Source organism: Scyliorhinus torazame, chromosome 5 (genome assembly GCF_047496885.1).
Source record: "Scyliorhinus torazame isolate Kashiwa2021f chromosome 5, sScyTor2.1, whole genome shotgun sequence".
Classification (NCBI taxonomy): domain Eukaryota; kingdom Metazoa; phylum Chordata; class Chondrichthyes; order Carcharhiniformes; family Scyliorhinidae; genus Scyliorhinus; species Scyliorhinus torazame.
This window is the reverse complement of record NC_092711.1, coordinates 130,693,306-130,718,998: the sequence shown is the minus strand read 5'-3', so window position 1 is coordinate 130,718,998 and position 25,693 is coordinate 130,693,306. Positions and strand designations below refer to the sequence as shown.

Genomic DNA, 25,693 nt, shown 5'->3' with positions numbered 1-25,693 from the left:
AGTGCAGAGCTGGCCAAGAAGCAGGCAGGATTCAATCAGGCCAAGGTGGTCCTCCACGGGAAGGGGGTGAAGTTCGGGCTGTTACAGCCGGCGAGGCTGTGGGTCACATACCAGGACCGACACCACTATTTTGATACGCCGGATGAGGCGTGGACTTTCATCAAAAATGAGAAGTTGGACTCGAATTAATGGTTTGCAGTATGTTATGAGGGTTGTGGGTGAGGGAGATGGGGCGGTGTTTGGGTGGGGTTTTTCCCCGCTTTTTCTTGGGTCTGGGGGATTGGGGCGAGGTCGCAGTTGGGAGGAGCTGCGTCATAGGGGGTGGGGTCGGCCCAGGCAGGGAGCGCGGCTTTTTCCCACGAAATGGTGGGGGCGGTACCCGAAGCGGGGGACGGTACTGTGTTCAAGGTCCGCATTAGTTTATATGGGGTGTAAGGGGGGGGGGGGTCTCTCTTTACCCCATTTAGGTGGGGGGGGGGGGGCTGGAGATTTGGATGGGGAATCCAAAGGGGGATTCGAGGTGGGAGCGGCCGGGGTCAGCATGAGTCAGCTGGCTTACGGGAGTGCAATGGGGGGATAGGGGGATTAAGCAGTTGCTTGGTTGGGGGAGGGGGTTTGGGGGGGGGGGAACTGGGTTGCTGCTGTGCTGATTGAGGGGGAATCGATGGTAAGAGGGAGAGTCGGGGCGGGGAGCCTCCACCTGGGGGACTGGCGGGTGCGGGAGGCGCGGGCACGTGGTTGGCCTAAAAAAGGAGATGGCTAGTCTTCCATGTACACAAGGCTTACCCGCGGATATATTTTTTCGTGCTAAGCAGGGCACTGATCTCGAGGGTGGAGGGGACGGAGTATTCGCCCATTGCGATCTCGGACCATGCCCCGCACTGGGTGGAGCTGGAGTTGGGGGAGGAGAGGGGCCAGTGCCCATTGTGGCGAATGGACGTGGGTCTACTGGCAGACGAGGACAAAGAACAAAGAACAAAGAAATGTACAGCACAGGAACAGGCCCATTCGGCCCTCCAAGCCCGTGCCGACCATACTGCCCGACTAAACTACAATCTTCTACACTTCCTGGGTCCGTATCCTTCTATTCCCATCCTATTCATATATTTGTCAAGATGCCCCTTAAATGTCCCTATCGTCCCTGCTTCCACCACCTCCTCCGGTAGCGAGTTCCAGGCACCCACTACCCTCTGTGTAAAAAACTTGCCTCGTACATCTACTCTAAACCTTGCCCCTCTCACCTTAAACCTATGCCCCCTAATAATTGACCCCTCTACCCTGGGGAAAAGCCTCTGACTATCCACTCTGTCTATGCCCCTCATAATTTTGTAGACCTCTATCAGGTCGCCCCTCAACCTCCGTCGTTCCAGTGACAACAAACCGAGTTTATTCAACCGCTCCTCATAGCTAATGCCCTCCATACCAGGCAACATTCTGGTAAATCTCTTCTGCACCCTTTCTAAAGCCTCCACATCCTTCTGGTGGTGTGGCGACCAGAATTGAACACTATACTCCAAGTGTGGCCTAACTAAGGTTCTATACAGCTGCAACATGACTTGCCAATTCTTATACTCAATGCCCCGGCCAATGAAGGCAAGCATGCCGTATGCCTTCTTGACTACCTTCTCCACCTGTGTTGCCCCTTTCAATGACCTGTGGACCTGTACTCCTAGATCTCTTTGACTTTCAATACTCTTGAGGGTTCTACCATTCACTGTATATTCCCTACCTGCATTAGACCTTCCAAAATGCATTACCTCACATTTGTCCGGATTAAACTCCATCTGCCATCTCTCCGCCCAAGTCTCCAGACAATCTAAATCCTGCTGTATCCTCAGACAGTCCTCATCGCTATCCGCAATTCCACCAACCTTTGTGTCGTCTGCAAACTTACTAATCAGACCAGTTACATTTTCCTCCAAATCATTTATATATACTACAAAGAGCAAAGGTCCCAGCACTGATCCCTGTGGAACACCACTGGTCACAGCCCTCCAATTAGAAAAGCATCCCTCCATTGCTACCCTCTGCCTTCTATGGCCTAGCCAGTTCTGTATCCACCTTGCCAGTTCACCCCTGATCCCGTGTGACTTCACCTTTTGTACTAGTCTACCATGAGGGACCTTGTCAAAGGCCTTACTGAAGTCCATATAGACAACATCTACTGCCCTACCTGCATCAATCATCTTAGTGACCTCCTCGAAAAACTCTATCAAGTTAGTGAGACACGACCTCCCCTTCACAAAACCGTGCTGCCTCTCACTAATACGTCCATTTGCTTCCAAATGGGAGTAGATCCTGTCTCTAAGAATTCTCTCCAGTAATTTCCCTACCACTGACGTAAGGCTCACCGGCCTGTAGTTCCCGGGATTATCCTTGCTACCCTTCTTAAACAGAGGAACAACATTGGCTATTCTCCAGTCCTCCGGGACATCCCCTGAAGACAGCGAGGATCCAAAGATTTCTGTCAAGGCCTCAGCAATTTCCTCTCCAGCCTCCTTCAGTATTCTGGGGTAGATCCCATCAGGCCCTGGGGACTTATCTACCTTAATATTTTTTAAGACACCCAACACCTCGTCTTTTTGGATCACAATGTGACCCAGGCTATCTACACCCCCTTCTCCAGACTCAACATCTACCAATTCCTTCTCTTTGGTGAATACTGATGCAAAGTATTCATTTAGTACCTCGCCCATTTCCTCTGGCTCCACACATAGATTCCCTTGCCTATCCTTCAGTGGGCCAACCCTTTCCCTGGCTACCCTCTTGCTTTTTATGTACGTGTAAAAAGCCTTGGGATTTTCCTTAACCTTATTTGCTAATGACTTTTCGTGACCCCTTCTAGCCCTCCTGACTCCTTGCTTAAGTTCCTTCCTACTTTCCTTATATGCCACACAGGCTTCGTCTGTTCCCAGCCTTTTAGCCCTGACAAATGCCTCCTTTTTCTTTTTGACGAGGCCTACAATATCACTCGTCATCCAAGGTTCCCGAAAATTGCCGTATTTATCTTTCTTCCTCACAGGAACATGCCGGTCCTGTATTCCTTTCAACTGACACTTGAAAGCCTCCCACATGTCAGATGTTGATTTGCCCTCAAACATCTGCCCCCAATCTATGTTCTTCAGTTCCCGCCTAATATTGTTATATGGAGGTCTGTGGGCGGGTCCGGAGGTGCATCCAAAGATATGTGGAGGCCAATGATAATGGGGAGGTGTCGGTGAGTGTGGTCTGGGAGGCACTGAAGGCAGTGGTCAGGAGGGAGTTAATCTCAATCAGGGCCCACAGGGAAAAGAGAGAGAGGACGGAGAGGGAGAGATTGGTGGGGGAGATACTGAGGGTAGATAGGAGGTATGCGGAATCCCCCGAGGAGGGGCTGCTGAAGGAGCGCCGGAGCCTCCAAACGGAGTTTGACTTGCTAACCATGGGGAAGGCTGAGGCCCAGTTGAGGAAGGTACAGGGAGCAGTGTATGAGTATGGGGAGAAGGCAAGTCGGATGCTGGCGCATCAGCTGCAGAAGAGGGAGGCGGCTAGGGAGATTGGGGGAATTAGAGATGGGGGGGGGAACACGGTGCGAAGTTCAGCTAAAATAAACGAGGTCTTTAAGGACTTTTTGGGTAAACTGTATGAGTCAGAACCCCCGGAGGGTGGGGAGGGGATGAGGCAGTTCCTGGACCAACTGAAGTTCCCAAAGGTGGAGGAAGGGCGGATAGAGGGACTGGGGACCCCGATTGGGATGGAAGAGCTAGTTAAGGGGTTGGGGAGTATGCAGGTGGGCAAGGCCCCGGGGCCGGATGGGTTCCCCGTAGAGTTCTATCGGAAAATCTCGGAGGTGTTGGGCCCGCTGTTGTTGAGAACTTTTAACGCGGCTAAGGAAAAGGGTAACCTTCCCCCGATGATGTCGCAGGCTCTGATCTCGCTTATCCTCAAGCGTGATAAGGACCCGTTGCAATGCGGCTCCTATAGTCTGATTTCACTCCTTAAGGTGGATGCCAAGCTGTTGGCCAAGATCTTGGCCACTAGGATTGAGGATTGTGTCCCGGAGTGATTCATGAGGATCAGACGGGGTTTGTGAAGGGCAGGCAGCTGAATACGAATGTGCAGAGTCTCCTGAATGTGATCATGATGCCCTCAGAGGGGGGACACGCAGAAGTGGTAGTCGCAATGGACGCGGAGAAGGCCTTCGATCAGGTGGAGTGGGAGTACCTCTGGGAGGTGTAAGGCAGATTTGGATTTGGGGAGGAATTCATGGGGTGGGTCAAATTGTTGTACCAGGCCCCGGTAGCGAGTGTGTCGACGAACCAGCTGCGATCAGGGTACTTTAGGTTATAGCGTGGAACGAGGCAGGGGTGCCCTTTGTCCCCCCTGCTGTTTGCCCTTTCATTTGAGCCACTGGCCATGGCGTTGAGGGAGTCCAGAAACTGGAGGGGGTTGGTTTGGGGGGAGGAGGGGGGAGGGGGAGGGGAGGAGCACCGTGTTTCGCTGAATGCGGATGACCTGCTGCTGTATATTGCAGATCCGGTGGAGGGGATGGGGGAGGTCATGCAGGTTCTTCGGGATTTTGGAGACTTTTCGGGATACAAGCTAAACGTGGGAAAAAGTGAGCTTTTTGTGGTGCATGCGAGGGGCCAGGAAAAGAGGTTGGGGGAGCTACCGCTCAAGATGGTGGAGAGGAACTTCCGGTACTTGGCAATCCAGGTGGCCAAGAGCTGGGGGGTCTTGCACAAGCTCAACTTAGCGCGGCTGGTGGGTCAGATGGAGGAGGACTTTAGGAGGTGGGACATGTTGCCACTCTCCCGGGCGGGCAGGGTGCAGTCCGTAAAGATGACGGTCCTCCCTAGGTTCTTGTTCGTCTTCCAGTGCCTGCCCATTCTCATCCCCAAGTCCTTTTTCAAGCGGGTAAATAGGAGTATCACGGGATTTGTGGGCAAATAAGACCCCGCGGGTTAAGAGACTGTTTTTGGAGCGCGGTCGGGGGTGAGGGGGGGTTGGCGCTGCCGAACCTGTGCAACTATTACTGGGCAGCGAATGCGTCGATGATTCGGAAATGGGGAATGGAGGAAGAGGGGGCGGCAGGGAAACGGGTGGAGGCGGCGTCCTGTACAGATACTAGCCTGGGGGCACTGGTCCCGGCACCGTTGCCGCTTCTGCCGACGCGGTATACCACGAGCCCGGTCGTGGCGGCGACACTGAGGGTTTGGGGGCAGTGGAGACAGCATAGGGGGGAGGTAGGGGCCTCAGTTTGGATCCCGATACGGAACAACCACAGATTTGTTCCAGGTAGGATAGATGGTGGGTTCCTAGGCTGGCACAGTGCAGGAATCAGAAGGATGGGGGATTTGTTTATCGATGGGACTTTTGCCAGTCTGAGGGCGCTGAAGGAGAAATTTGGGTTATCCCCGGGGAACACCATTAGGTACATGCAGGTTAGAGCATTTGTGAAAAAACAGGGGGAATTTCCGCTGCTGCCTGCCCGGAGGATACAGGATAGGGTGGTCTCGGGGGTGTGGCTGGGGGATGGCAAACTATTGACATATACCAGGAGCTGCAGGAGGCGGAGGAGGCCTCGGTGAAAGAACTGAAGGGCAAGTGGGAGGAGGAGCTGGGGGAGGAGCTGGATGAGGGCCTGTGGGCTGACTCCCTGGGCAGGGTCAATTCCTCCTCATCTTGCGCCAGGCTTAGCCTGATGCAGTTTAAAGTGGTGCACTGGGCGCATTGACAAGGGCGAGAATGAGTAGGTTTTTTGGGGTAGAGGACAGGTGCGTGAGGTGTTCAGGGAGCCCAGCAAATCATGTCCATATGTTCTGGGCATGCTCGGCACTTACGGAATTTTGGGAGGGCTTTGCAAAGGCTATGTCCAAGGTCTTGGACACTCGGGTGAAACCGAGCTGGGGGATAGCGATATTTGGTGTATCGGACTTTCCGGGAGTGCAGGAGTTGAAGGAGGCCGGAGTTCTAGCCTTTGCCTCCTTGGCAGCCCGGAGAAGGCTCTTGTTAATGTGGAGGGACGCAAAGCCCCCAAGTGTGGAGGCTTGGGTCAATGACATGGCGGGGTTTCTTAGGTTGGAGAAGATAAAGTTTGCCTTGCGAGGGTCTGTGCAGGGGTTCTCCAGGCGGTGGCAACCATTCCTTGACTTTCTGGCGGAGCGTTAGGTGGGAGGTCAGCAGCAGCAGCAACCCGGGGGGAGGATCTCATTTTATTTGTCAGGGACGGATGCCCTACTTTGCTTTGTTTTTGTTTATTAAATTCTGAGTTGGTTAGGGGGTTAAGTTGTTTTGTTGGCACAGTGTTTTGCCTTCTTTGCATTATATTTTCTATTGTAGTGTTTTGTAAAAAATTATGGAAAAAACTTGAATAAAAACATTTTTAAAAAAAAGATGTTGTGGAAGTGAGTTAATCATTGATTCCAACCATTTAATTGTTTACCTACATAGGGCTAATGGAATTTTGTTCATAGAAAGAAGGTTCCCTGGGGCTTAGATATTTGAGGGTTTTTAGCCTCAGTAAGATGGTCATAAGACAGTTCGCAGGATAGCGATGATGTAATTAATGGGAGGAGCCAGGTCTGCAGCAAGCAGTTTAGCTTTTAGTCCGCCAAAGACAGGACTTGCAGGTTGTGCCTGTAAGGGTCTCTCGCCTGTGCTGAAAGCAACTCTCCACACAGAGGACAGCAAGTATTCCTGTGTTTGCTAGCTTTATTTAGATAGAACATACACTGCAGGAGAAGGCCATTTGGCCCATCGAGTCTGCACCGACCCACTTAAGCCCTCACTTCCACCCTACCCCTGTAACCCCAATAACCCCTCCTAACTTTTTTGGTCACTGAGAGCAATTCATCATGGCCAATCCACCTAACCTGCACGTCTTTGGACTGTGGGAGGAAACCGGAGCACCCGGAGGAAACCCACGCGGACACGGGGAGTACTTGCAGACTCAGCACAGACAGTGAACCAGCGGGGAATCGAACCTGGGACCCTGGCGCTGTGAAGCCACAGTGCTAATCACTTGTGCTACCGTGCTGCCCAGCTTTACAAGTGACTTTTGACCTGTAATGGGCTTTGCTTAATTGGAGATCGAGAAGGTATAAGTTAGTAGTTTAAATGTTTCCTGTTATTGTTAAGAATTGTAACTGTTAGTTGTGGCTATTTTCAGTGATATTAGTGTAGTTGGTCCTGTGTTAATAATAAAGTTTGTTTTAATATAAAAGATCGCTGTTAGTCAGTGGAATCACTCCTGGGGTGAGGTATCCTTTCCTCACAGTTTTACAAATTGAAAAATCGTTGGAGTCTGGTCTAGTTTCCTAACATAAATTGGGGTCTGGTCCGGTATCTGTAACACAGGAAATAGTCTTTTTCCACCACTACAGGTGTCCTGTCTTTAATCCAACCTCGTTCCAAGGATTGGCCGCACTCTGAACAATCTTTCTCCATGATTTATAATTAATAAATTAAGACATTAAATTAATTATATTAATATATATTTGGTTTTGGTGGACTCTTCATTAGATTAATGCACTTTAGAAAAGGTTTATGAGAGGGGTTGGGAGGCTAATAAACAGAAAGTCAGTCCCTCTAAGCTCATTGGCGAAGGAGCCAGACGGGGGGATGAGATTTCATTTTATTTTTCACAGTGAGTTGTTCTGATCTGCCTGAAGGCAGATTCAATAGTATCTTTCCAAAGGGTAAATACTTGAAATGGAAGGATTTGCAGGGCTGTGGGGGAAGAGCAGTTGGATGAATCAGAGAGTCCTTTCAAAGAGATAGCAGGGGAATGATGGGCCGAATGGACTCCTTCTGCAGCCTGTGAATCTGATTCTTCTGCTTTTGTGCAGGTTAAGAGGGACAGATTTAATTGCAGTCTCTTCCCTGTATATATATATATTTAAAGAGAAGGGTTTCTCGTTCGTTCTAAGTGACTGATAGAACAATGTCTTCATTCCTCTGTGTATTTTAAACATTGAAGTCTTGCATGGCCGAATATAGTCAATAGCCTTCCTGTAGCTCTCTCTGGACACAGCAAGAACGTGTTTGACTGCTTAACAATAGCAAGTTCCACTGAATATGATCTAACCACAACAGAAACAACTTGCATTTGTATAGCACCGTTAAACTTCCCCAGAGAGCTTCACTGATGTGAATACCAGACAGAATTTGACACTGAGCCACATACAGAGATATTAGTTCAGATGACCAGTCACTTGGTCAAAGAGGTAGGTTTTAAGGAATGTCCTAAAGAAGCAAAAGAGATCGAGGGACAGAGAGGTTTAGGGAGTGAACTCCAGAGCCTGAGGCCCAGGCAACTGAGGACAAGGTCCCAGTGGTTGTGCAGTTGAAACCAGGGATATTGAAGAGGGCAGAATTAGTGGAGCACAGATATCTCAAGAGAGTTGTTCAACTGGAGAAGATTAGAGATGGGAGAGGGGAATTTGTGACCATGTGGTGATTTGGAAAAAAATGAGGCTGTGAAAGGATTTGAAAAGAATGGACCTGATTTTAACTGACTCAACATCCCAGTCACTCTTACAGAGGTAAAATCAGGCCCAAGCAGAAGTTTAAAGTAGAGGTATTAATTGAACGGCAGTCAATGTAGATCAGGGAGAGCAGGGGGTGATACGTGAATGGGACTCAATGTGAGTTGGGACAGGGGCAGCAGAGTTTCTCTATTGAAGAAAACTGGGACAGTTCTGTACATTTCCCATCACACTGCTTATGTCTGAAGTCCAGCTGACATCACAGCATTCCATTGGGATTGTGTAATCCACTGATGTCATCACATTCTATTGTGGTGATGTCATAAGATGACATCAGCCTTTTTGTGATTCATTAATGATCTGACACCAGACTATATTGGGAGTGTGGGATTAGCTGATGTCTGCACATTCCTTAATCATTGCGCAGTGATCAGAAATGATTGATCTTGGAGGCCAGTTCCGGTTGCGGTGATGCACTGCTAAGCCGCACGTTTCGGCAGCTCCCGTTCTAACGGACTTTTGGGCTCTTTTCGGGAGCCCCAACGGAAATTTTTTCAGACCAAACCCAGTGTGGGGTGACAAAGGAAGGTGTTCCCTCCGGGTGAGTATGGAAAAGACCAGTGGCAGTGGCCAGATTGCGAAGGATCCTTTGGAGCAGCGGCAGAGAAGAGAAGGGAGAAGCAAGATGGCGGCGGATGGAGCCCAGACGACATGGGGCCCGGACCAGCAGGAACTCCTCCGACGGTGTGTGGAGGAACTAAAGAAGGAGGTGCTGGCGCCGATGCTATTGGCAATCGATGGACTGAAGGAAACATAAAAGGTCCAGGCGATAGAGCTCCGTGGGGTGAAGGCAAAGGAAGCCGAAAATGAGGATGAGATACAGGGCATGGTGGTAAAAACGGAGACGCACGAGGCGCTACATAAGAGGTGTATCGAAAGGTTGGAAGCCCTGGAGAACAGCTCGAGGAGGAAGAACCTACGGATTTTAGGTCTCCCCGAAGGAGCAGAGGGAGCTGATGTTGGGGCTTATGTGAGCACGATGCTCCACACGCTAATGGGAGCTGAGGCCCCAACGGGACCCCTGGAGGTGGAAGGAGCGCACCGGGTCCTTGTGAGAAGACCAAAGGCGGGTGAAATACCAAGGGCGGTAGTGGTGAGATTTAACCGCTTCATGGACAGAGAGGCTGTTCTGAGCTGGGCCAAGAAGGTACGGAGTAGCGGGTGGGAGAATGCAGTGATACGAGTGTATCAGGACTGGAGTGCGGAGGTGGTGAGAAGGAGGGCGAGCTTCAATCGGGCCAAGGCGGTGCTTCACAGGAAGAAAATAAAAGAGCGTTAATCTGGTTGATCACGTGGAATGTGAGAGACCTAAATGGGCCGATTAAGAGGGCCCGGGTGTTCGCGCACTTAAAAAGACTGAAGGCGGTCGTAGTCATGCTCCAGGAGGCGCATCTGAAGGTGGCGGATCAGGTTAGGTTAAGAAAAGGATGGGTGGGACAGGTATTCCACTCAGGGTTGGACGCGAAAAACAGGGGGGCGGCGATACTGGTGGGGAAACGGGTGGCGTTCGAGGCTAAGAATATAGTGGTGGATAACGGGGGTAGATACGTGATGGTGAGTGGTAGATTGCAGGGAAAGGAGGTCGTGCTGGTAAATGTATATGCCCCGAACTGGGATGACGCGGGATTTATGAAGCGGATGCTGGGACGTATTCCGGACCTGGAGGTGGGAAGCCTGGTAATGGGGGGGGGATTTTAATACTGTGCTGGATCCAGGGCTAGACCGGTCTAGATCCAGGACCGGAAGAAGGCCGGCAGTGGCCAAGGTGCTTAGGGGATTTATGGATCAAATGGGGGGAGTGAATCCGTGGAGGTTTGCGAGGCCGTCGGCCAAAGAATTCTCCTTTTTCTCCCATGTCCACAAGGTATACTCCCAGATAGATTTCTTTGTTTTGAGTAGGGCACTGATCTCGAAGGTGGCAGGAACGGAGTACTCGGCCATTGCCGTTTCAGACCATGCCCCGCACTGGGTGGATTTGGAACTAGGAGAGGAGAGGGAGCAGCGCCCACTCTGGCGACTGGATGTGTGACTATTGCCGGATGAGGGGGTCTGTGGAAGGGTGCGGGGGTGTATTGAGAGATACCTGGAGGTCAATGACGATGGTGAGGTCCAGGTGGGGGTAGTATGGGAAGCGCTGAAGGCGGTGGTTAGGGGAGAGCTGATCTCCATTAGAGCCCACAAGGAGAAACAAGAGGGCAAAGAAAGGGAGAGATTAGTGGGGGAGATTTTGAGGGTGGATAAAAGATATGCGGAGGCCCCGGACGAAGGACTATATAGAGAAAGGCGAAGACTTCAGACGGAGTTTGACCTGCTGACCACAGGAAAGGCAGAGGCACAGTGGAGGAAGGCACAGCTGATGAGATATGAGTATGGGGAAAAGGCGAGCTGGCTGCTGGCCCACCAGCTTCGTAAGAGGATAGCGGCGAGAGAGATTGGGGGAGTTAAGGATGAAACGGGAACTATGGAGCAGAGAGCAGGGAAGGTAAATGAGGTGTTTAAGGCCTTTTATGAGAGGCTATATAAGTCCCAACCCCCGGAGGGAATGCTACATTTTCTGGACCAACTAAGGTTCCCGAGAGTGGAGGAGCAGGAGGTGGCAGGTCTGGGGGCGCCAATTGAGATGGACGAGGTGACTAAGGGACTGGGGAACATGCAGGCAGGGAAGACCCCGGGACCAGACGGGTTTCCGGTGGAATTCTATAGGAAATATGTGGACCTGTTGTCTCCGCTGCTGGCGAGAACCTGAAACGAGGCCAGGGAAGGGGGGATACTACCCCCGACAATGTCGGAGGCGACGATATCATTAATCCTGAAGCGGGATAAAGATCCGCTGCAATGCCGGTCATATAGGCCTATCTCACTCCTAAATGTAGACGCCAAACTGCTGGCAAAAGTGCTGGCGACAAGGATAGAGGATTGCGTCCCGGGGTGGTGCATGAAGACCAGACAGGGTTTGTAAAGGGGAGACAACTGAATGTCAACGTGCGACGGCTGCTGGGGGTGATGATGACGCCCCCAGCGGAGGGGGAGGCAGAGATAGTGGCGGCGATGGATGCGGAGAAGGCATTCGATAGGGTGGAGTGGGACTATTTGTGGGAGGTGCTGAGGAGGTTTGGGTTCGGGGAGGGGTTTGTCAGATGGGTCAGACTCTTATATGGGGCCCCAGTGGCAAGTGTAGTCACAAACCGGCAAAGATCGGAGTATTTTCAGCTACACAGGGGAACAAGACAGGGGTGTCCCCTGTCCCCATTACTGTTCGCATTGGCAATTGAACCACTGGCCATAGCGTTGAGGGACTCTAAGAAGTGGAGGGGGGTGGTTAGAGGGGGAGAGGAGCATCGAGTGTCGCTCTACGCATATGACTTACTGCTATACGTTGCGGACCCTGTAAAGGGGATGCCAGAGGTTATGCAGATTTTGAGGGAGTTTGGAGATTTCTCGGGATACAGGCTAAATATGGGGAAGAGCGAGCTTTTTGTAATACACCCCGGGGACCAGGGAAGAGGAATAGACGCTCTGCCGTTGAGAGTGGAAAGGAGCTTCCGATACTTGGGGATCCAGGTAGCCAGGAACTGGGGAACTCTACACAGACTTAATCTGACGCGACTGGTGGAGCTGATGGAGGAGGATTTCAAGAGGTGGGATATGCTGCCGCTCTCATTGGCGGGCAGAGTGCAGGCGGTCAAGATGATGGTCCTCCCGAGGTTTCTTTTCATGTTTCAGTCTCCCCATTCTGATTACAAAGGCCTTTTTCCAGAAAATAGATAGGAGCATTATGAGCTTTGTGTGGGCAGGGAAGACCCCGAGGGTAAAGAGGGGGTTCCTGCAGCGCAGTAGGGATAGAGGGGGACTGGCGCTGCCGAGCCTGAACGACTACTACTGGGCCGCCAATGTGGCGATGGTTTGTAAGTGGATGAGGGACGGGGAGGGGGCGGCGTGGAAGAGGCTGGAGATGGCGTCCTGTAAAGGAACGAGCCTAAAGGCGCTGGTGACGGCGCCGCTGCCGTTCTCCCCGAAAAGGTATACCACAAACCCAGTGGTGGTGGCAACCTTGAGGATCTGGGGGTAGTGGAGGCGACACAGGGGGGTGACGGGTGCCTCGGTGTGGTCCCCGATCAGGAATAACCACAGGTTTGTCCCAGGAAGGATGGACGGGGGGGTTCCAGAGTTGGCAACGAGCAGGAATTAGGAGACTGAGGGACCTGTTTATTGACGGGACGTTTGCGAGCCTGGGAGCACTGGAGAAAAAATATGAGTTGCCCCCGGGGAATATCTTCAGATATATGCAAGTGAGGGCGTTTACGAGGCAACAGGTGAGGGAATTTCCTCGGTGCTCGGGAAGCCCGGCGAACCACACACACATGTTCTGGTCGTGTCCGGCATTGGATGAGTACTGGAGGGGAGTGGCAAAGGTGATTTCAAAGGTGGTGAAGGTCCGGGTCAAGCCAAGCTGGGGGTTAGCGATATTTGGGGTAGCGGAAGAGCCGGGAGTGCAGGAGGCAAAAGAGGCCGATATTCTGGCCTTTGCGTCCCTGATGGCCCGGCGAAGGATCTTACTCATGTGGAAGGAAGCGAAACCTCCCGGCGTGGAGGCCTGTATAAACGACATGGCAGGGTTCATAAAGCTGGAATGAATGAAATTTGCGTTGAGAGGATCGGCTCAGGGGTTCTCCAGGCGGTGGCAACCGTTCCTTGACTATCTCGCGGAACGTTATCGGAAAATAGATCGACAGCAGCAGCAACCCGGGCGGGGGGGGGGGGGGGGGGGGGGGGGGGGGGGGGGAGCACTATTTTTTGTCACTTTGTTAGTTCACTATATTATTTAAATAATGTTAATTATCAGTTATTGTATTATTTTTATGTTGATTTGTAAAAACGGAAACATTTTGTTTGAAAACTTTAATAAAATATATTTAAAAAAAAGAAATGATTGATCTTTTAAATTTAAACACAGAATTTTTAACGACATGCATATTAATCTTCTGATTCAAACGCAGCACTTGTTATCATTGTTCACAATAAATTGTTGGGAAGAAGAGAACTACATTTCACTCACAAAATCTTTCACAAAATTGAGTATTGCTGAAAGAGATCGACATGTTGTTGAAGTTTTTCATCTTGTAATCATCAGGATAGATGCGAGAATACCAAATTTCAAAGGGAACAATTCCTTTGAATTCATACCGTCTGAGGAACAAGGTGCAGATTGGTTGGCAAGTGGACTCCCAATTCATTGAAGCACCGCCATAGGAAAACCAGGGAACTGTTCTCCAAAGCTTTGTTTCAATACAAAAATGGCAGTGGACTCTGTTTGCTCAAGTCCTTTCCATGGGGATGCATTAGGGAAGAATTGTCCTCCAAGCTTTTGTTTAATTGAAAAATGCAGTGCCTGGACACATTTTTTTTGTGTGCAGAGGACCAGGTCCTGTGTATGAATATAAAAGAAATCCAGGATCATTTCATCCTTAGGCCATAAGCTATTTGTGTATCACATTTTCTTCAAATCAATCAATTTTAGTGATATTGTATCACAGAAAAATAAATAGGGATGAAAACATGTTCTGTAACCACAAAGCTAATAAAGTAAATCTGTTTATTAACAGTGTCCACCTCACCGAGCAGACTTCAGGCCAATTCACAGCTAACAACCTGCTCTGAAAACTGCTGACATTTTGACAGCTGGGGGTGACAAACAGAAACAATCCACAACATTCCAAAACAATCAACACTCAAAATAAAACAAACCACAATTATCTAAAAAAAAAAGGTCAATTCAACTGGTCACCCAATGCGAATGGATCCTTCAAACAAATTCCAGGATCTCAATCTTGGCCAAAGTGATTCAGTTCTTCCATGGGCCATATCTGACCAGTGCAGCAAGTTTCAGTGAAATCTGTCTTTTAGTTTGTGAAATAAATTAGTGACAAACAGAATATCAGGGAGAAAACATAACATTTGGCCATCTTCAATGTGTTATCATAGATTCATAGAATTTACAGTGCAGAAGGCCATTCGGCCCATCGAGTCTGCACCAGCTCTTGGAAAGAGCACCCTACCCAAGGTCAACACCTCCACCCTATCCCCATAACCCAGTAACCCCACCCAACACTAAGGGCGATTTTGGACACTAAGGGCAATTTATCATGGCCAATCCACCTAACCTGCACATCTTTGGACTGTGGGAAGAAACTGGAGCACCCACGCACACACGGGGAGGATGTGCAGACTCCGCACAGACAGTGACCTAAGCCGGAATCGAACTTGGGACCCTGGAGCTGTGAAGCAATTGTGCTATCCACAATGCTACCGTGCTGCCCAGGGTTTAGAAAACTGCAAAGTATATCATGGAGTTCACCTGACCTACAATTGTTTATTGATTTTGGTTACAATGCGCACAAGAGCCAGTCTTTCAGATGTTATTCAACATTCTTAGGCACTTTTAATCAAAAAACAAGCTTTATTCTACAAATTTAGTTAACATTTGTATAAACACACACAGTAAGAATGTTTATCAACTACAAACATAAAGACCCCACACAGCTACAGTAATCTATGTATAATCCTTAATGAACTCCCTCTTAACTGTTCCAATTCAATAACAAAATCCAAGTAAAACCAGAAACCCCTTTTCAAAGGTGTGGCCCAGCACACGACACTCTTACTGGTATAAGACTTGTTATTGAGGCTCTGTTCCCCTTTTCAAACAGAGGTTTGAATTCCTTCCAGAAAGCAATTATCTATTTTAAGTTAACAAGCAGTCTGGAAACAGCTTTTAAAATGAAGATACAGAAACACTTCTTTCAACCTGTGCAGTTCAAACCAGTCCAGAACCTCAAAATGAAATTAAAACTCAGAGCCACAGCTCAGCTTCACCCACACAATAACATCACTGAAGCCATGTGATAAGACAAAAACATTTCTTAAAGGGACACAACCATGACACCTCCCCCAAGAAAAAAAATAAACCATCAACTTTCAAAGATGGTTTCATTTTTCACCTTTTCACTTGCCCATCAATACCAATTGACAATAAACATACTTTTTTTAAAATAAAAACAAAACAGGCAATCTTTGATAATAATACAGTCCATTTTAGTTCTTCTTCCACCAGCGAACCTGCTTCTCTTCATCACATTCGTGACAAAGCATTGGCTATCACATTTTCTCGTCCTGCCACATGTATAATTTTAAAATAAAATGGCTGTAATAATAAACTCCATCGAAACAGTCTGGCATTTGTATTCCTGAATCACTCTAAAAATGTCAATGGATTAAGATCAGTATATATAATTGTTTCAGACGAATTGCTAGTAACATAAATGTTAAAATGTTGCAAAGCTAGCACCAAGCTCAAAGTCTCCTTTTCAATTGTTGAACACTTCCTCTGGTGATCATTTAATTTCTTGGAAAAATATCCAATAGGCCGCTCTATTCCTTTGTTGTCTTCTTGCAAGAGCACAGCACCAACGCCCACATCACTCGCATCGATAGCCACCTTGAATGGTTTTGTGTCATTTGGAGTGGCCAACACAGGAGCAGTGGTTAACCCAGTCTTCAGAAGATTAATATGCATGTCGTTAAAAATTCTGTGTTTAAATTTAAAAGATCAAATAACTGTTGGCACTCCGCCGTCCACTGAAACTTGCTATGCTTCTTCAAGTCCGTCAGCGGAGCAACCACACTGCTAAAGTTCGGCACAAATTTACTGTAAAAACCACTCATGCCTAGAAATCTCATTATTTCCCTTAGTGTCGAGGGTATTGGAAACTTCCCAATAACTTTTGTTTTCACATCCTGTGGGACCATTTGTCCATGTCCAATTGCATGGCGAAGGAACATGACTTGGGCTTTTCCAAACTCACTTTTGGCTAGGTTTACCACCAAACCCGCTTCCTGAAGTCGATCGAATAACTCCATCTAATGCTTTAAATGTTCTTTTCAAGTCTGACTCAAAATCACCAGATCGTCTTTGTGTACCGCACAATTGGGTAATCTTGAAATTACTTTGTTACTTAACCACTGAAATGTGGCTGGGGTGTTTTTCATGCCAAATAGCATAACTTTGAATTGGTATATACCATCTGGAGTCACAGAAGCTGAAATCTCCTTCACCCTTTCAGATGACGTTACCTGCCAGTAACCTTTAAGTAAATCCAGTTTGGAGATACAAGCTGATTGTCCCACCTTCTCAATGCAATCCTCCAACCGTGGGATAGGATAAGAGTCTGTTCTTGTAACTCCATTAACCTTTCTATAGTCCACACAGAATAGTTGGGTACCGTCCGGTTTCGGTACCATCACTATGGGTGAACTCCATTGGCTGCAACCCACTTCAATTATGCCATCCATATGCATACTTTCAATTTCTTTTTGAACCTGTGCCAATTTTAAAGGGTTAAGTCTGTATGGCTGTTGAATTGGAACAGCATTTCCCACATCTACATCACATCTAACCATTTTAGTATTTCCCAACTTATTTCCACAAACCTTCCCCTGTGATATTAATAACTCTTTCAGGTCAGTTCGTTTTTCCTCTGGAAGGTAACTCAATAATTTATCCCAATTTTTAAGAACTTCCTCGTTATCCAATTTAATTTGAAGAATGTCAAATTCAGAGTCATCTGAATTTGGTTCTTCACTAAAACTTTATCTCCACTGGCAAAACTACGGACTTTTGCTTTCTTATCCGCTCCCTGTTTCATCACATGCTATGCAACGTTTAAATGTTGTCTAGTTAATTCACCTGCTCTATTTAATTGTTCCCTAAAATTTGAAAGATAATCCAATAATGTAATTTCAGACTGCGCACTCACCAATTTCTCCTCAATCAATTTAAGTGGTCCCCTTCCCCTCATGGCCAAAACTTGGTTCAAAGTAAATGAATTTGGTTGACTCATTAGGTGCATCCCTAATTGCAAACAGTACAAATGGAATTCCTCGATCCCAATCCTCTGGATAATCTTGACAATACGCCCTCAACTTTGTCTTTAACGTCTGATGCCACCATTCCAACGCTCCCTGCGATTCTGGATGGTACGCAGTTGATTTAAATTGTTTTACTCCAAAGCTATCTATAAACTCCTTGAGTAACCTTTTTAAAAATAAATTTAGAGCACCCAATTTATTTTTCTAATTAAGGGGCAATTTAGCGTGGCCAATCCACCTACCCTGCACATCTTTGGGCTGTGGGGGCGAATTCCACGCAAACATGGGGCGAATGTGCAAACTCCACACGGATAGCGACCCAGAACTGGGATTGAACCTGGGATCACGGCGCCGTGAGGCTGCAGTGCTACCTACTGAGCCACCATGCTGCCCTCCTTGAATAACCTTGAGGTAAATTTTGATCCTTGATCTGATTGTATTTCTGTGGTTAGCCCATATCTAGTAAAGAATTTAAGTAACTCCTCCACAATCTTTTTAGCTGTAATATTGTGTATTGGCATAGCCTCTGGAAACCTAGTAGACACATCCACTATAGTCAAAAGATATTGATTCCCCATTTTCATTTTAGGAAGCGGTCCTACGCAATCAATTAAGACCCTTGTAAAAGGTTCCTCAAATGCTGGAATGGTTACTAAGGGCACTGGTTTTATCACTGCTTGAGGTTTCCCTATCACTTGACAGGTGTGCCATGATTGACAAAATGTAACTACATCTTTATGTATTCCAGGTCAATAAAAATATTTTGTATTTTAGCTTGAGTTTTCCTTACTACCAAATGATCTCCTACTGGTACCTCATGTGCTACTCACAACGTCTCCTTTCTATACTCTACCAAAATACCACTTGATGAATTTCTTCCCACTTTTCATCCGCCTGCATATGTAAAGGTCACCATTTTCTCATTAAGACATTAGTTTTCAGGTAATAACGTTCTGGTAAACACTCAGATTCCTCTTCCGTGTATGCTTTCTGATACATCCGTTTTATTTCTTTTTTTTCTGTTGTAACTCCGTCAACTTTACTGAACTAAAAATATATGCCTCATCCTCCACCTGTTCTTGTTCTTTTCCAACCATCTGATCAAAAATCATTTCTGATAATTGAACCTTAACTTTATCTTCACTCTTTGATTTCTCCTCTTGTCTTAACCTGTGACTTTGCGACCTTGTTACTACACAATCAAGAAAAATCCCAGGATATTCGTCCTTCAACAATCCAGTTGTTCGATTTTCCACTGGCTTATCAACCACAGTAGGCATCACTCCCACCTGCGATCCAGCTGTATCATTACCCCAAATAAACTGTATTCCTGGACAAGATAGTTTCTCTATTACTCGTACTGCCACTTCACCACTCTTCACTGGACTTCCCAACCTCACCTGATATAATGGAATACCACTCTTCTCACCCTGAATTCTACATATTACCACCTTTTCTGGCAATATTCCTCCCAAACTACATAACTCCTCATCTCTTGAGGTGACTTAATTGAGGTGTATAAGATGATGAGAGTGATAGATAGAGTGGACGTTCAGCGACTTTTTGCACGGGTGGATGTAGCTGTTACACAGGGGCATAACTATAAGGTTCATGGTGGAAGATATAGGAGGGATGTCAGAGGTAGGTTCTTTACTCAGAGAGTGGTTGGAGCGTGGAACGGACTCCCAACTATGGTAGTGGAGTCGGACACTTTAGGAACTTTCAAGCGGTTACTGGATAGGCATATGGAGTGCACTAGAATGATTGGGAGTAGGTGAATAATGAAAATGAAATGAAAATGAAAATCGCTTATTGTCACAAGTAGGCTTCAATGAAGTTACTGTGAAACGCCCCTAGTCGCCACATTCCGGCGCCTGTTCGGGGAGGCTGGAACGGGAATTGAACCGTGATGCTGGCCTGGCTTGGCCTGCTTTAAAAGCCAGCTATTTAGCCCAGTGTGCTAAACCAGGTTAATTTGATCTTAGTTTCAGGCTAGTTTGGCACAACATCATGGGCCGAAGGGCCTGTACTGTGCTGTACAGTTCTATGTTCTTACCATCAAAGATTGACTAGCTTCCTTATCTCTTAAAATTCTGACTTCTTTACCTACTCCTCCTGGTACACATGAGCAAACTTTACCCACACAAGTAAATTCTTTGAAGAGATCTGGCACCTTATTAATCACCTCTTGATCAGACTGTACATTCTTTTGCACCTCCTTCGCTTCAATTGGGCTTTCCTTTACCACTTTAACAAACCCCACTAGCGTATCCTGTTTCACCACATCAGTCTTCCCAGTGTTTTTCTTCAACTCCCAATACTGTGACTTTACATAGACTAGTTTATTACAGTAAAAATATCTGAAACTTTTCATTTCTCTTCCGCCCTCCTGGATTTCTTTTTTAATCTGAGGTACACTATCCTTATTATCTCCCATCAGATCCCCTTTACCTCTACCACTTAAGTATTTCTATTTTCCTCAGTTTGTATCCCCCACAGGCTGAAACCGATGTTGGAAACCAAACTTTGATTTATGAACTAATTCTAATCATCTGCCATTTCTGCTGCTAATCTCGCAGTTTTAACCCTCTGCTCTTCCACATGAGTTCTCACTCCATCAGGAATTGAATTTTTAAACTCCTCCAAAATTATCTCTAAGAGCTTCATACGATTGGTCTATTTTCAAAGCCCTTATCAAAATTACTCTGTTTGATCCTTTCAAATTCCATGTATGTTTGACCAGGTTCTTTCCTTAAATTTCTAAACCTTTGTCTGTAGGCTTCAGGCACTAGTTCATATGCACCTAAGATGGATTTTTTCACTTCCTCATACATCCCAGATACCTCCTCTGATAGTGATGCAAACACTTCACTAGCTCTACCTACCAACATTGTTTGAATCAGTAATACCCACATGTCCTGTGGCCATTTCATTTGTTCAGGTACCTTCTCAAATGAAATGAAAAAGTCTTCTACATCCTTCACATCAAACCTTGGCATTGCTTGGACATATTTGAATAGATCCCCACCAAACCTTTGACTATGACACTCTTGCTCTTTATCCTCATCACTATCCTCAGACTGTACGTGTCTCTTTACCTCTGCCAATTTTAACTGACTTTCATGTTTCAGGGCCAGTTTCTGAAGTTCAAAGTCTCTCTCTTCTTTTTCCCCTTTCTCTTTTTCCCTGATCTGTACCTCCCTTTTTGTTCTGCTAGGGCTATTCGTTCTTTTTCCCTTTCTTCTCTCTCCTTTTCTTTTTCCCTGATCTGTACTTCCCTTTCTCTTTCTTTTGTTCTGCTGGGGCTATTCTTTCTTTTTCCCTTATTTCTTATTCAAGCTGCTTTGATTCTTTATCATGTTTAAGCTGCTTGATCTGTAATTGAATTCTTGCAATTTCAAGTGATTCTTTTAAAAAATAAATTTAGAGTACCCAATTCATTTTTACCAATTTAGGGGCAATTTAGCGTGGCCAATCCACCTACCCTGCACAACTTTGGGTTGTGGGGGCGTGCAATCCACTGTATAGCAAGAGGCATTAAAGAAAAAAAAATCTCTCACCACAGGGTTGTGGGGGCGAAACCCAAGCAAACATGGGGAGATTGTGCAAACTCCACACGGACAGTGACCCAGAGTCGGGATCGAACCTGGGACCTTGGCGCTATGAGTCAGCAGTGCTATCCACTGCACCACCGTGCTGCCCTCATTTCAAGTGATTCTGACTGTGTTTCATCAATTTTAAATGCTCAGCTACCGCCACAATTGCCCCCTCTTTTCTTATTTTGTCAGGCAATGTTAACTTCAATGTTTTTGCCAAATCAAAAAGCCTTTTTTTTAGTCTCCATTTGTAAGGTACTGCATGATACCTTCTCCACCCCAAAAGCTCTGAGCATCTGAAAGAGCCATTGTCCACAACACATTCTCTATTTAAACTTGAATACAACACCTGAAAAGCAAACACAAATATGGTCACCCCTCACTGTCTTTAAGTATACTTAGCCAACCCCATCATGAAAGATAAGACTTTTATCCCACGAGCCCCCAATTTGTTTTGGGCCAGAGTAAATCATGGAGTTCACCTGACCTACAATTATTGATTGATTTTGGTTACGATGAGCACAAGAGCCGGTCTTTCAGGTGTTATTAGGTCCTAGGTGCTTTTAATCAAAAAACAAGCTTTATTCTTGGCAGCACGGTAGCACAGTGGTTAGCACAATTGCTTCACAGCTCCAGGGTCCCAGGTTCGATTCCCGGCTTGGGTCACTGTCTGTGCGGAGTCTGCACGTCCTCCCCGTGTCTGCGTGGGTTTCCTCCGGGTGCTCCGGTTTCCTCCCACAGTCCAAAGATGTGCAGGTTAGGTGGATTGGCCATGCTAAATTGCCCTTAGTGTTGGGTGGGGTTACTGGGTTATGCGGACAGGGTGGAGGTGTGGGCTTGGGTAGGGTGCTCTTTCAAAGAGTCGAATGGCCTCCTCCTGCACATGTAAATTCTATGATTCTACGAATTTAGCTAATATCTGTATAAACACACACAGTAAGAATTTTTAGCAACAACAAACATATAGACCCCACACAGCTACAGTAATCTATGTATAACCCTTAACGTAAAACCAGAAACCCCTTTTCAAAGGTATGGCCCAGTACACGACATTCTTACTGGTATAAGACTTGTTATTGATACTCTGTTCCCCTTTTCAAACAACAGATTTGAATTCCTTCCAGAAAGCAATTACCTCTTTTAAGTTATCAAGCACCTGGAAACAGCTTTTAAAATGAAGATAGAGAAACACTTCTTTCAACCTGTGCAGTTCAAACCAGTCCAGAACCTCAAAACAAAAGTAAAACTCAGAGCCACAGCCCAACTCCACCCACAAAATGACACCACTGAAGCCATGTGATAAGACAAAAACATTTCTTAAAGGGACACTCCCAGGACAAATGGTAGAGGTACTTTCAGGACATTGAGCAGTCCCGATGTCTATTCTTAGCCAGCATTACACAGCGGGAATAGGGATGCGTGTTCAGACCAGCAAGCTAAGGCACCCTCTTCAAATGGTCTGTTTCCACAATGTATTCAGTGGCCTGTAAAGGGAAACAACTGCAGTCCACACTGGGAGTTATTTCCCTCACGCTGTCAGCTGGTGTTTGTTGGCTCATGCTCCGGCTCGATGATCTGCCTGTAAGGATAAGAGCGTATCGATTTACAAAGAAACTTGCATTTAAATAGCACCTTTCACCATCTCAGGGCATCTCAAAGTGTTTCACGGTCAATGATCCCTTTCTGAAGTGTGGTCACTAGGAAAAGTGAAGCAATGTTGTAAGATCAGCCAGTCCAGCAGAAAGAAACCCTCTGACCTTACTTCAGGAACTGTCAGAATTAACATGGTTCAGCCCTGAATGTGATTAACAGCAGCAATAACAACAGAATCCAAACCCTGTCATCACGTGTGAACTCGCTGGTGTCTCAGCAGGCGGGATGACTGGGTGAATGTCTTCCCACACTCAGAGCAGGTGAACAGCCTCTGCCCGGTGTGAACCTGCCGGTGTCTCAGCAGACTGCACAACTGACAGAATCCCTTCCCACACACTGAGCACGTGAATGGCCTCTCACCAGTGTGAATTCGCTGGTGTCTCAGAAGGGTGGATGAATCTCTGAATCCCTTACCACATTCAGAGCAGATGGATGGCCTCTCCCCAGTGTGGACTCGCCGGTGCATCACCAGATTGCATGACTGAATGAATCCCTTCCCACACTCCGAGCAGGTGAATGGCCTTTTCCCAGTGTGAACTCGCTGGTGTGTTTGCAAGTGGGATAATTGAGTGAATCCCTTCCCACATTCCGAGCAGATGAAGGGCCTCTCCCCAGTGTGAACCCGCCGGTGCGTCAGCAGGTTTGATGACTGTGGAAATCCCTTCCCACACACAGGGCAGATGAATGGCCTCTCCCCTGTGTGAATTCGCTTGTGTGTCAGGAGGGCAGATGAATCACTGAATCCTTTCCCACACTCGGAGCAGCTGAACGGTCTCTCCCCAGTGTGAACTCGCTGATGCATCATCAGGTTGCAAGACTGAGTGAATCCTTTCCCACATTGGGAACAGATGAATGGCTTCTCCCCAGTGTGAACTCGCTTGTGTGTCAACAGCTGAGATGAATTACTGAATCCCTTCCCACACTCTGAACAGATGAACGGCCTCTCCCCAGTGTGAACTCGCCTGTGCTTCAGCAGGGTGGATGACTGAGTGAATCCCTTCCCACACTTAGTGCAGGTGAATGGTCTTTCCCCAGTGTGAACACGTTGATGGGTTTCCAGTGCAGATGGGGTGCAGAAACCCTTTCCACAATCCCCACATTTCCATGGTTTCACCATGGTGTTGGTGCCCTTGTGTCTCTCCAGGTTCGCCAGTTAGTTGAAGCCTCGTCCACACACAGAAAAGTTATACAATCTCACCCCACTATAAATGTCATGATTTGTTTCAAGCTGTGTAACTAATTAAAGCTCTTTGCACAATCAGTTCACTGGAACACTCTCGCTCGGGTGTGTGTCGGTGCTTTTGCAGTCAGTTATGCTTGAAGTGTTTTCCCATAGACAAAACAGACAAACATTTATCCTTCCACATTCAAAGGCCGATAATATTGAGGTCCTGATGAATCCAGTCACTCTGTCAGATCTTGACGCAATATTTGGTTTGCGTTTCCCAAATTAAAATCGTCTTCTAATGTCCTGTAAAAGGAGTTCACAAACATACCGCTGTAAGGACATGATAGAATTTCAGAACTTACAATGCTACGTTTCTATGGAATATCCCTTCCTCTCTCATTCCCCAAAAGCTGTAAATCTCTGTTCCACACGCGTTTCCTACATTCTCACTCTTCTGTACTGAATATATATCCTCCTAATTTTCCTGAATGGCAATTCATGCTGATCAACAGATCCATGTTCACTGCTTCCTTTCCAAGGCACAGAAACCTGAAAATCATCATGTACTCTGCTAGCCATGTATATGTACATATTACTGGATTAAAAATGTGTAATATACACTGCACCACTTGATTAAGGAATCAGAGAGAATGGAAGGAAGCACTTTATTTATGAATGAATGCATATGGCCAGGAACTCGCGATCTATGAGAATGGTGAATCTGGATGTGATCAATGATTTCAAAATGAAATTGAATAGGCCCTTGAAGAAATAACTTGCAGGGGAACGGAGATATAAAAGGGGAATGGTACTGACTGGATTGATCTAAAGACTGTCAAAATGGACACAAGTTGTTCAATAGACTCTGCTGCAATGACTCTACAATTGGAAATCTGTAAAGTAACTAGAGTATTATATTACAAGATTCAGATTTGTCACGTGTACTGAGGTACAGTGAAATGTATTGTTCTGCGTAGTCCAGTCAGATCGTACCATACATGAAAAACATAGGATAGACTATAAATAATAAACAAAATTTATTAATGTATCTGAAAAACATCATAAAACACCTTGAGACAGATCTCTCATCTCACAATTTACTGTCCTCATAAATGTCAGCCATCTCGTGGGGAAACCAGATCATTAATTGTGAACATGAGGAAAGAGACCATCCTTTTAGCCAGACAATTAAATGTGTCAAGCTGAGGGAGCAAAGGATGTCAATGCCTTTGTGAAATGAAAATGAAAATCGCTTATTGTCACAAGTAGGCTTCAATGAAGTTACTGTGAAAAGCCCCTAGTCGCCACATTCCGGCGCCTGTTCGGGGAGGCTGGTACGGGAATTGAACCGTGCTGCTGGCCTGCCTTGGTCTGCTTTAAAAGCCAGCTATTTAGCCCAGTGTGCTAAACCAGCAGAGACCTGGGCCAAGCTTTGCAGAGTCTGCACCCTCCCTGGATTCACTTCCTTTCCCTTCAGTTCCTGCAAGTGACCAATCGAAGCCCCCAATGAGAAAATAAATGGAATGTATGAGAAAACAAAGTGTTTTACTCACAGATATTGGACACGGGAGAGGGGGTTAAGTCTGTGCGAATCTCAATCTACATTCAGAGATGGAGCAGCACCAGCTTTGATGGGCAGTAATGAGCAGCTTCACAAGCCCCACATTCAGACAATGGAGGCAGCTCCGTGCAGCCATTGGGACAAAGCCCGCATTCTGATTGGCTGGGTGATCAGAGTGCTTCCGTTCCACTACCTCCTTCCATTGGTCAATTCCTTGCACGATCGGAACCTGAGCCCACGTGGGGGTGGGAGACACTTTGAC

At 46.9% G+C, this 25,693-nt stretch overlaps 2 protein-coding genes across 2 annotated transcripts in view; one reads left to right on the top strand and one right to left on the bottom strand.

The window, feature by feature from the left end:
* LOC140419748 (uncharacterized) overlaps positions 1-25,693 on the top strand; it is a 204,541-nt gene that overhangs the window by 89,392 nt on the left and 89,456 nt on the right. The window lies entirely within an intron of this gene.
* LOC140419744 (uncharacterized) lies at positions 14,966-25,564 on the bottom strand. Its single transcript, XM_072503688.1, has 2 exons — positions 25,424-25,564; positions 14,966-24,173 (listed from the first exon to the last, which is right to left on the bottom strand). Exon 2 carries the CDS (start codon positions 23,817-23,819, stop codon positions 22,893-22,895), a length of 927 nt encoding a protein of 308 aa, XP_072359789.1. The 5' UTR covers positions 23,820-24,173; positions 25,424-25,564; the 3' UTR covers positions 14,966-22,892.

Coding starts and splice junctions, on each gene's coding strand:
- LOC140419744 (XM_072503688.1), bottom strand. CDS start 23,819: ATGGTGAAACCATGGAAATGTGGGGATTGTGGAAAGGGTTTCTGCACC.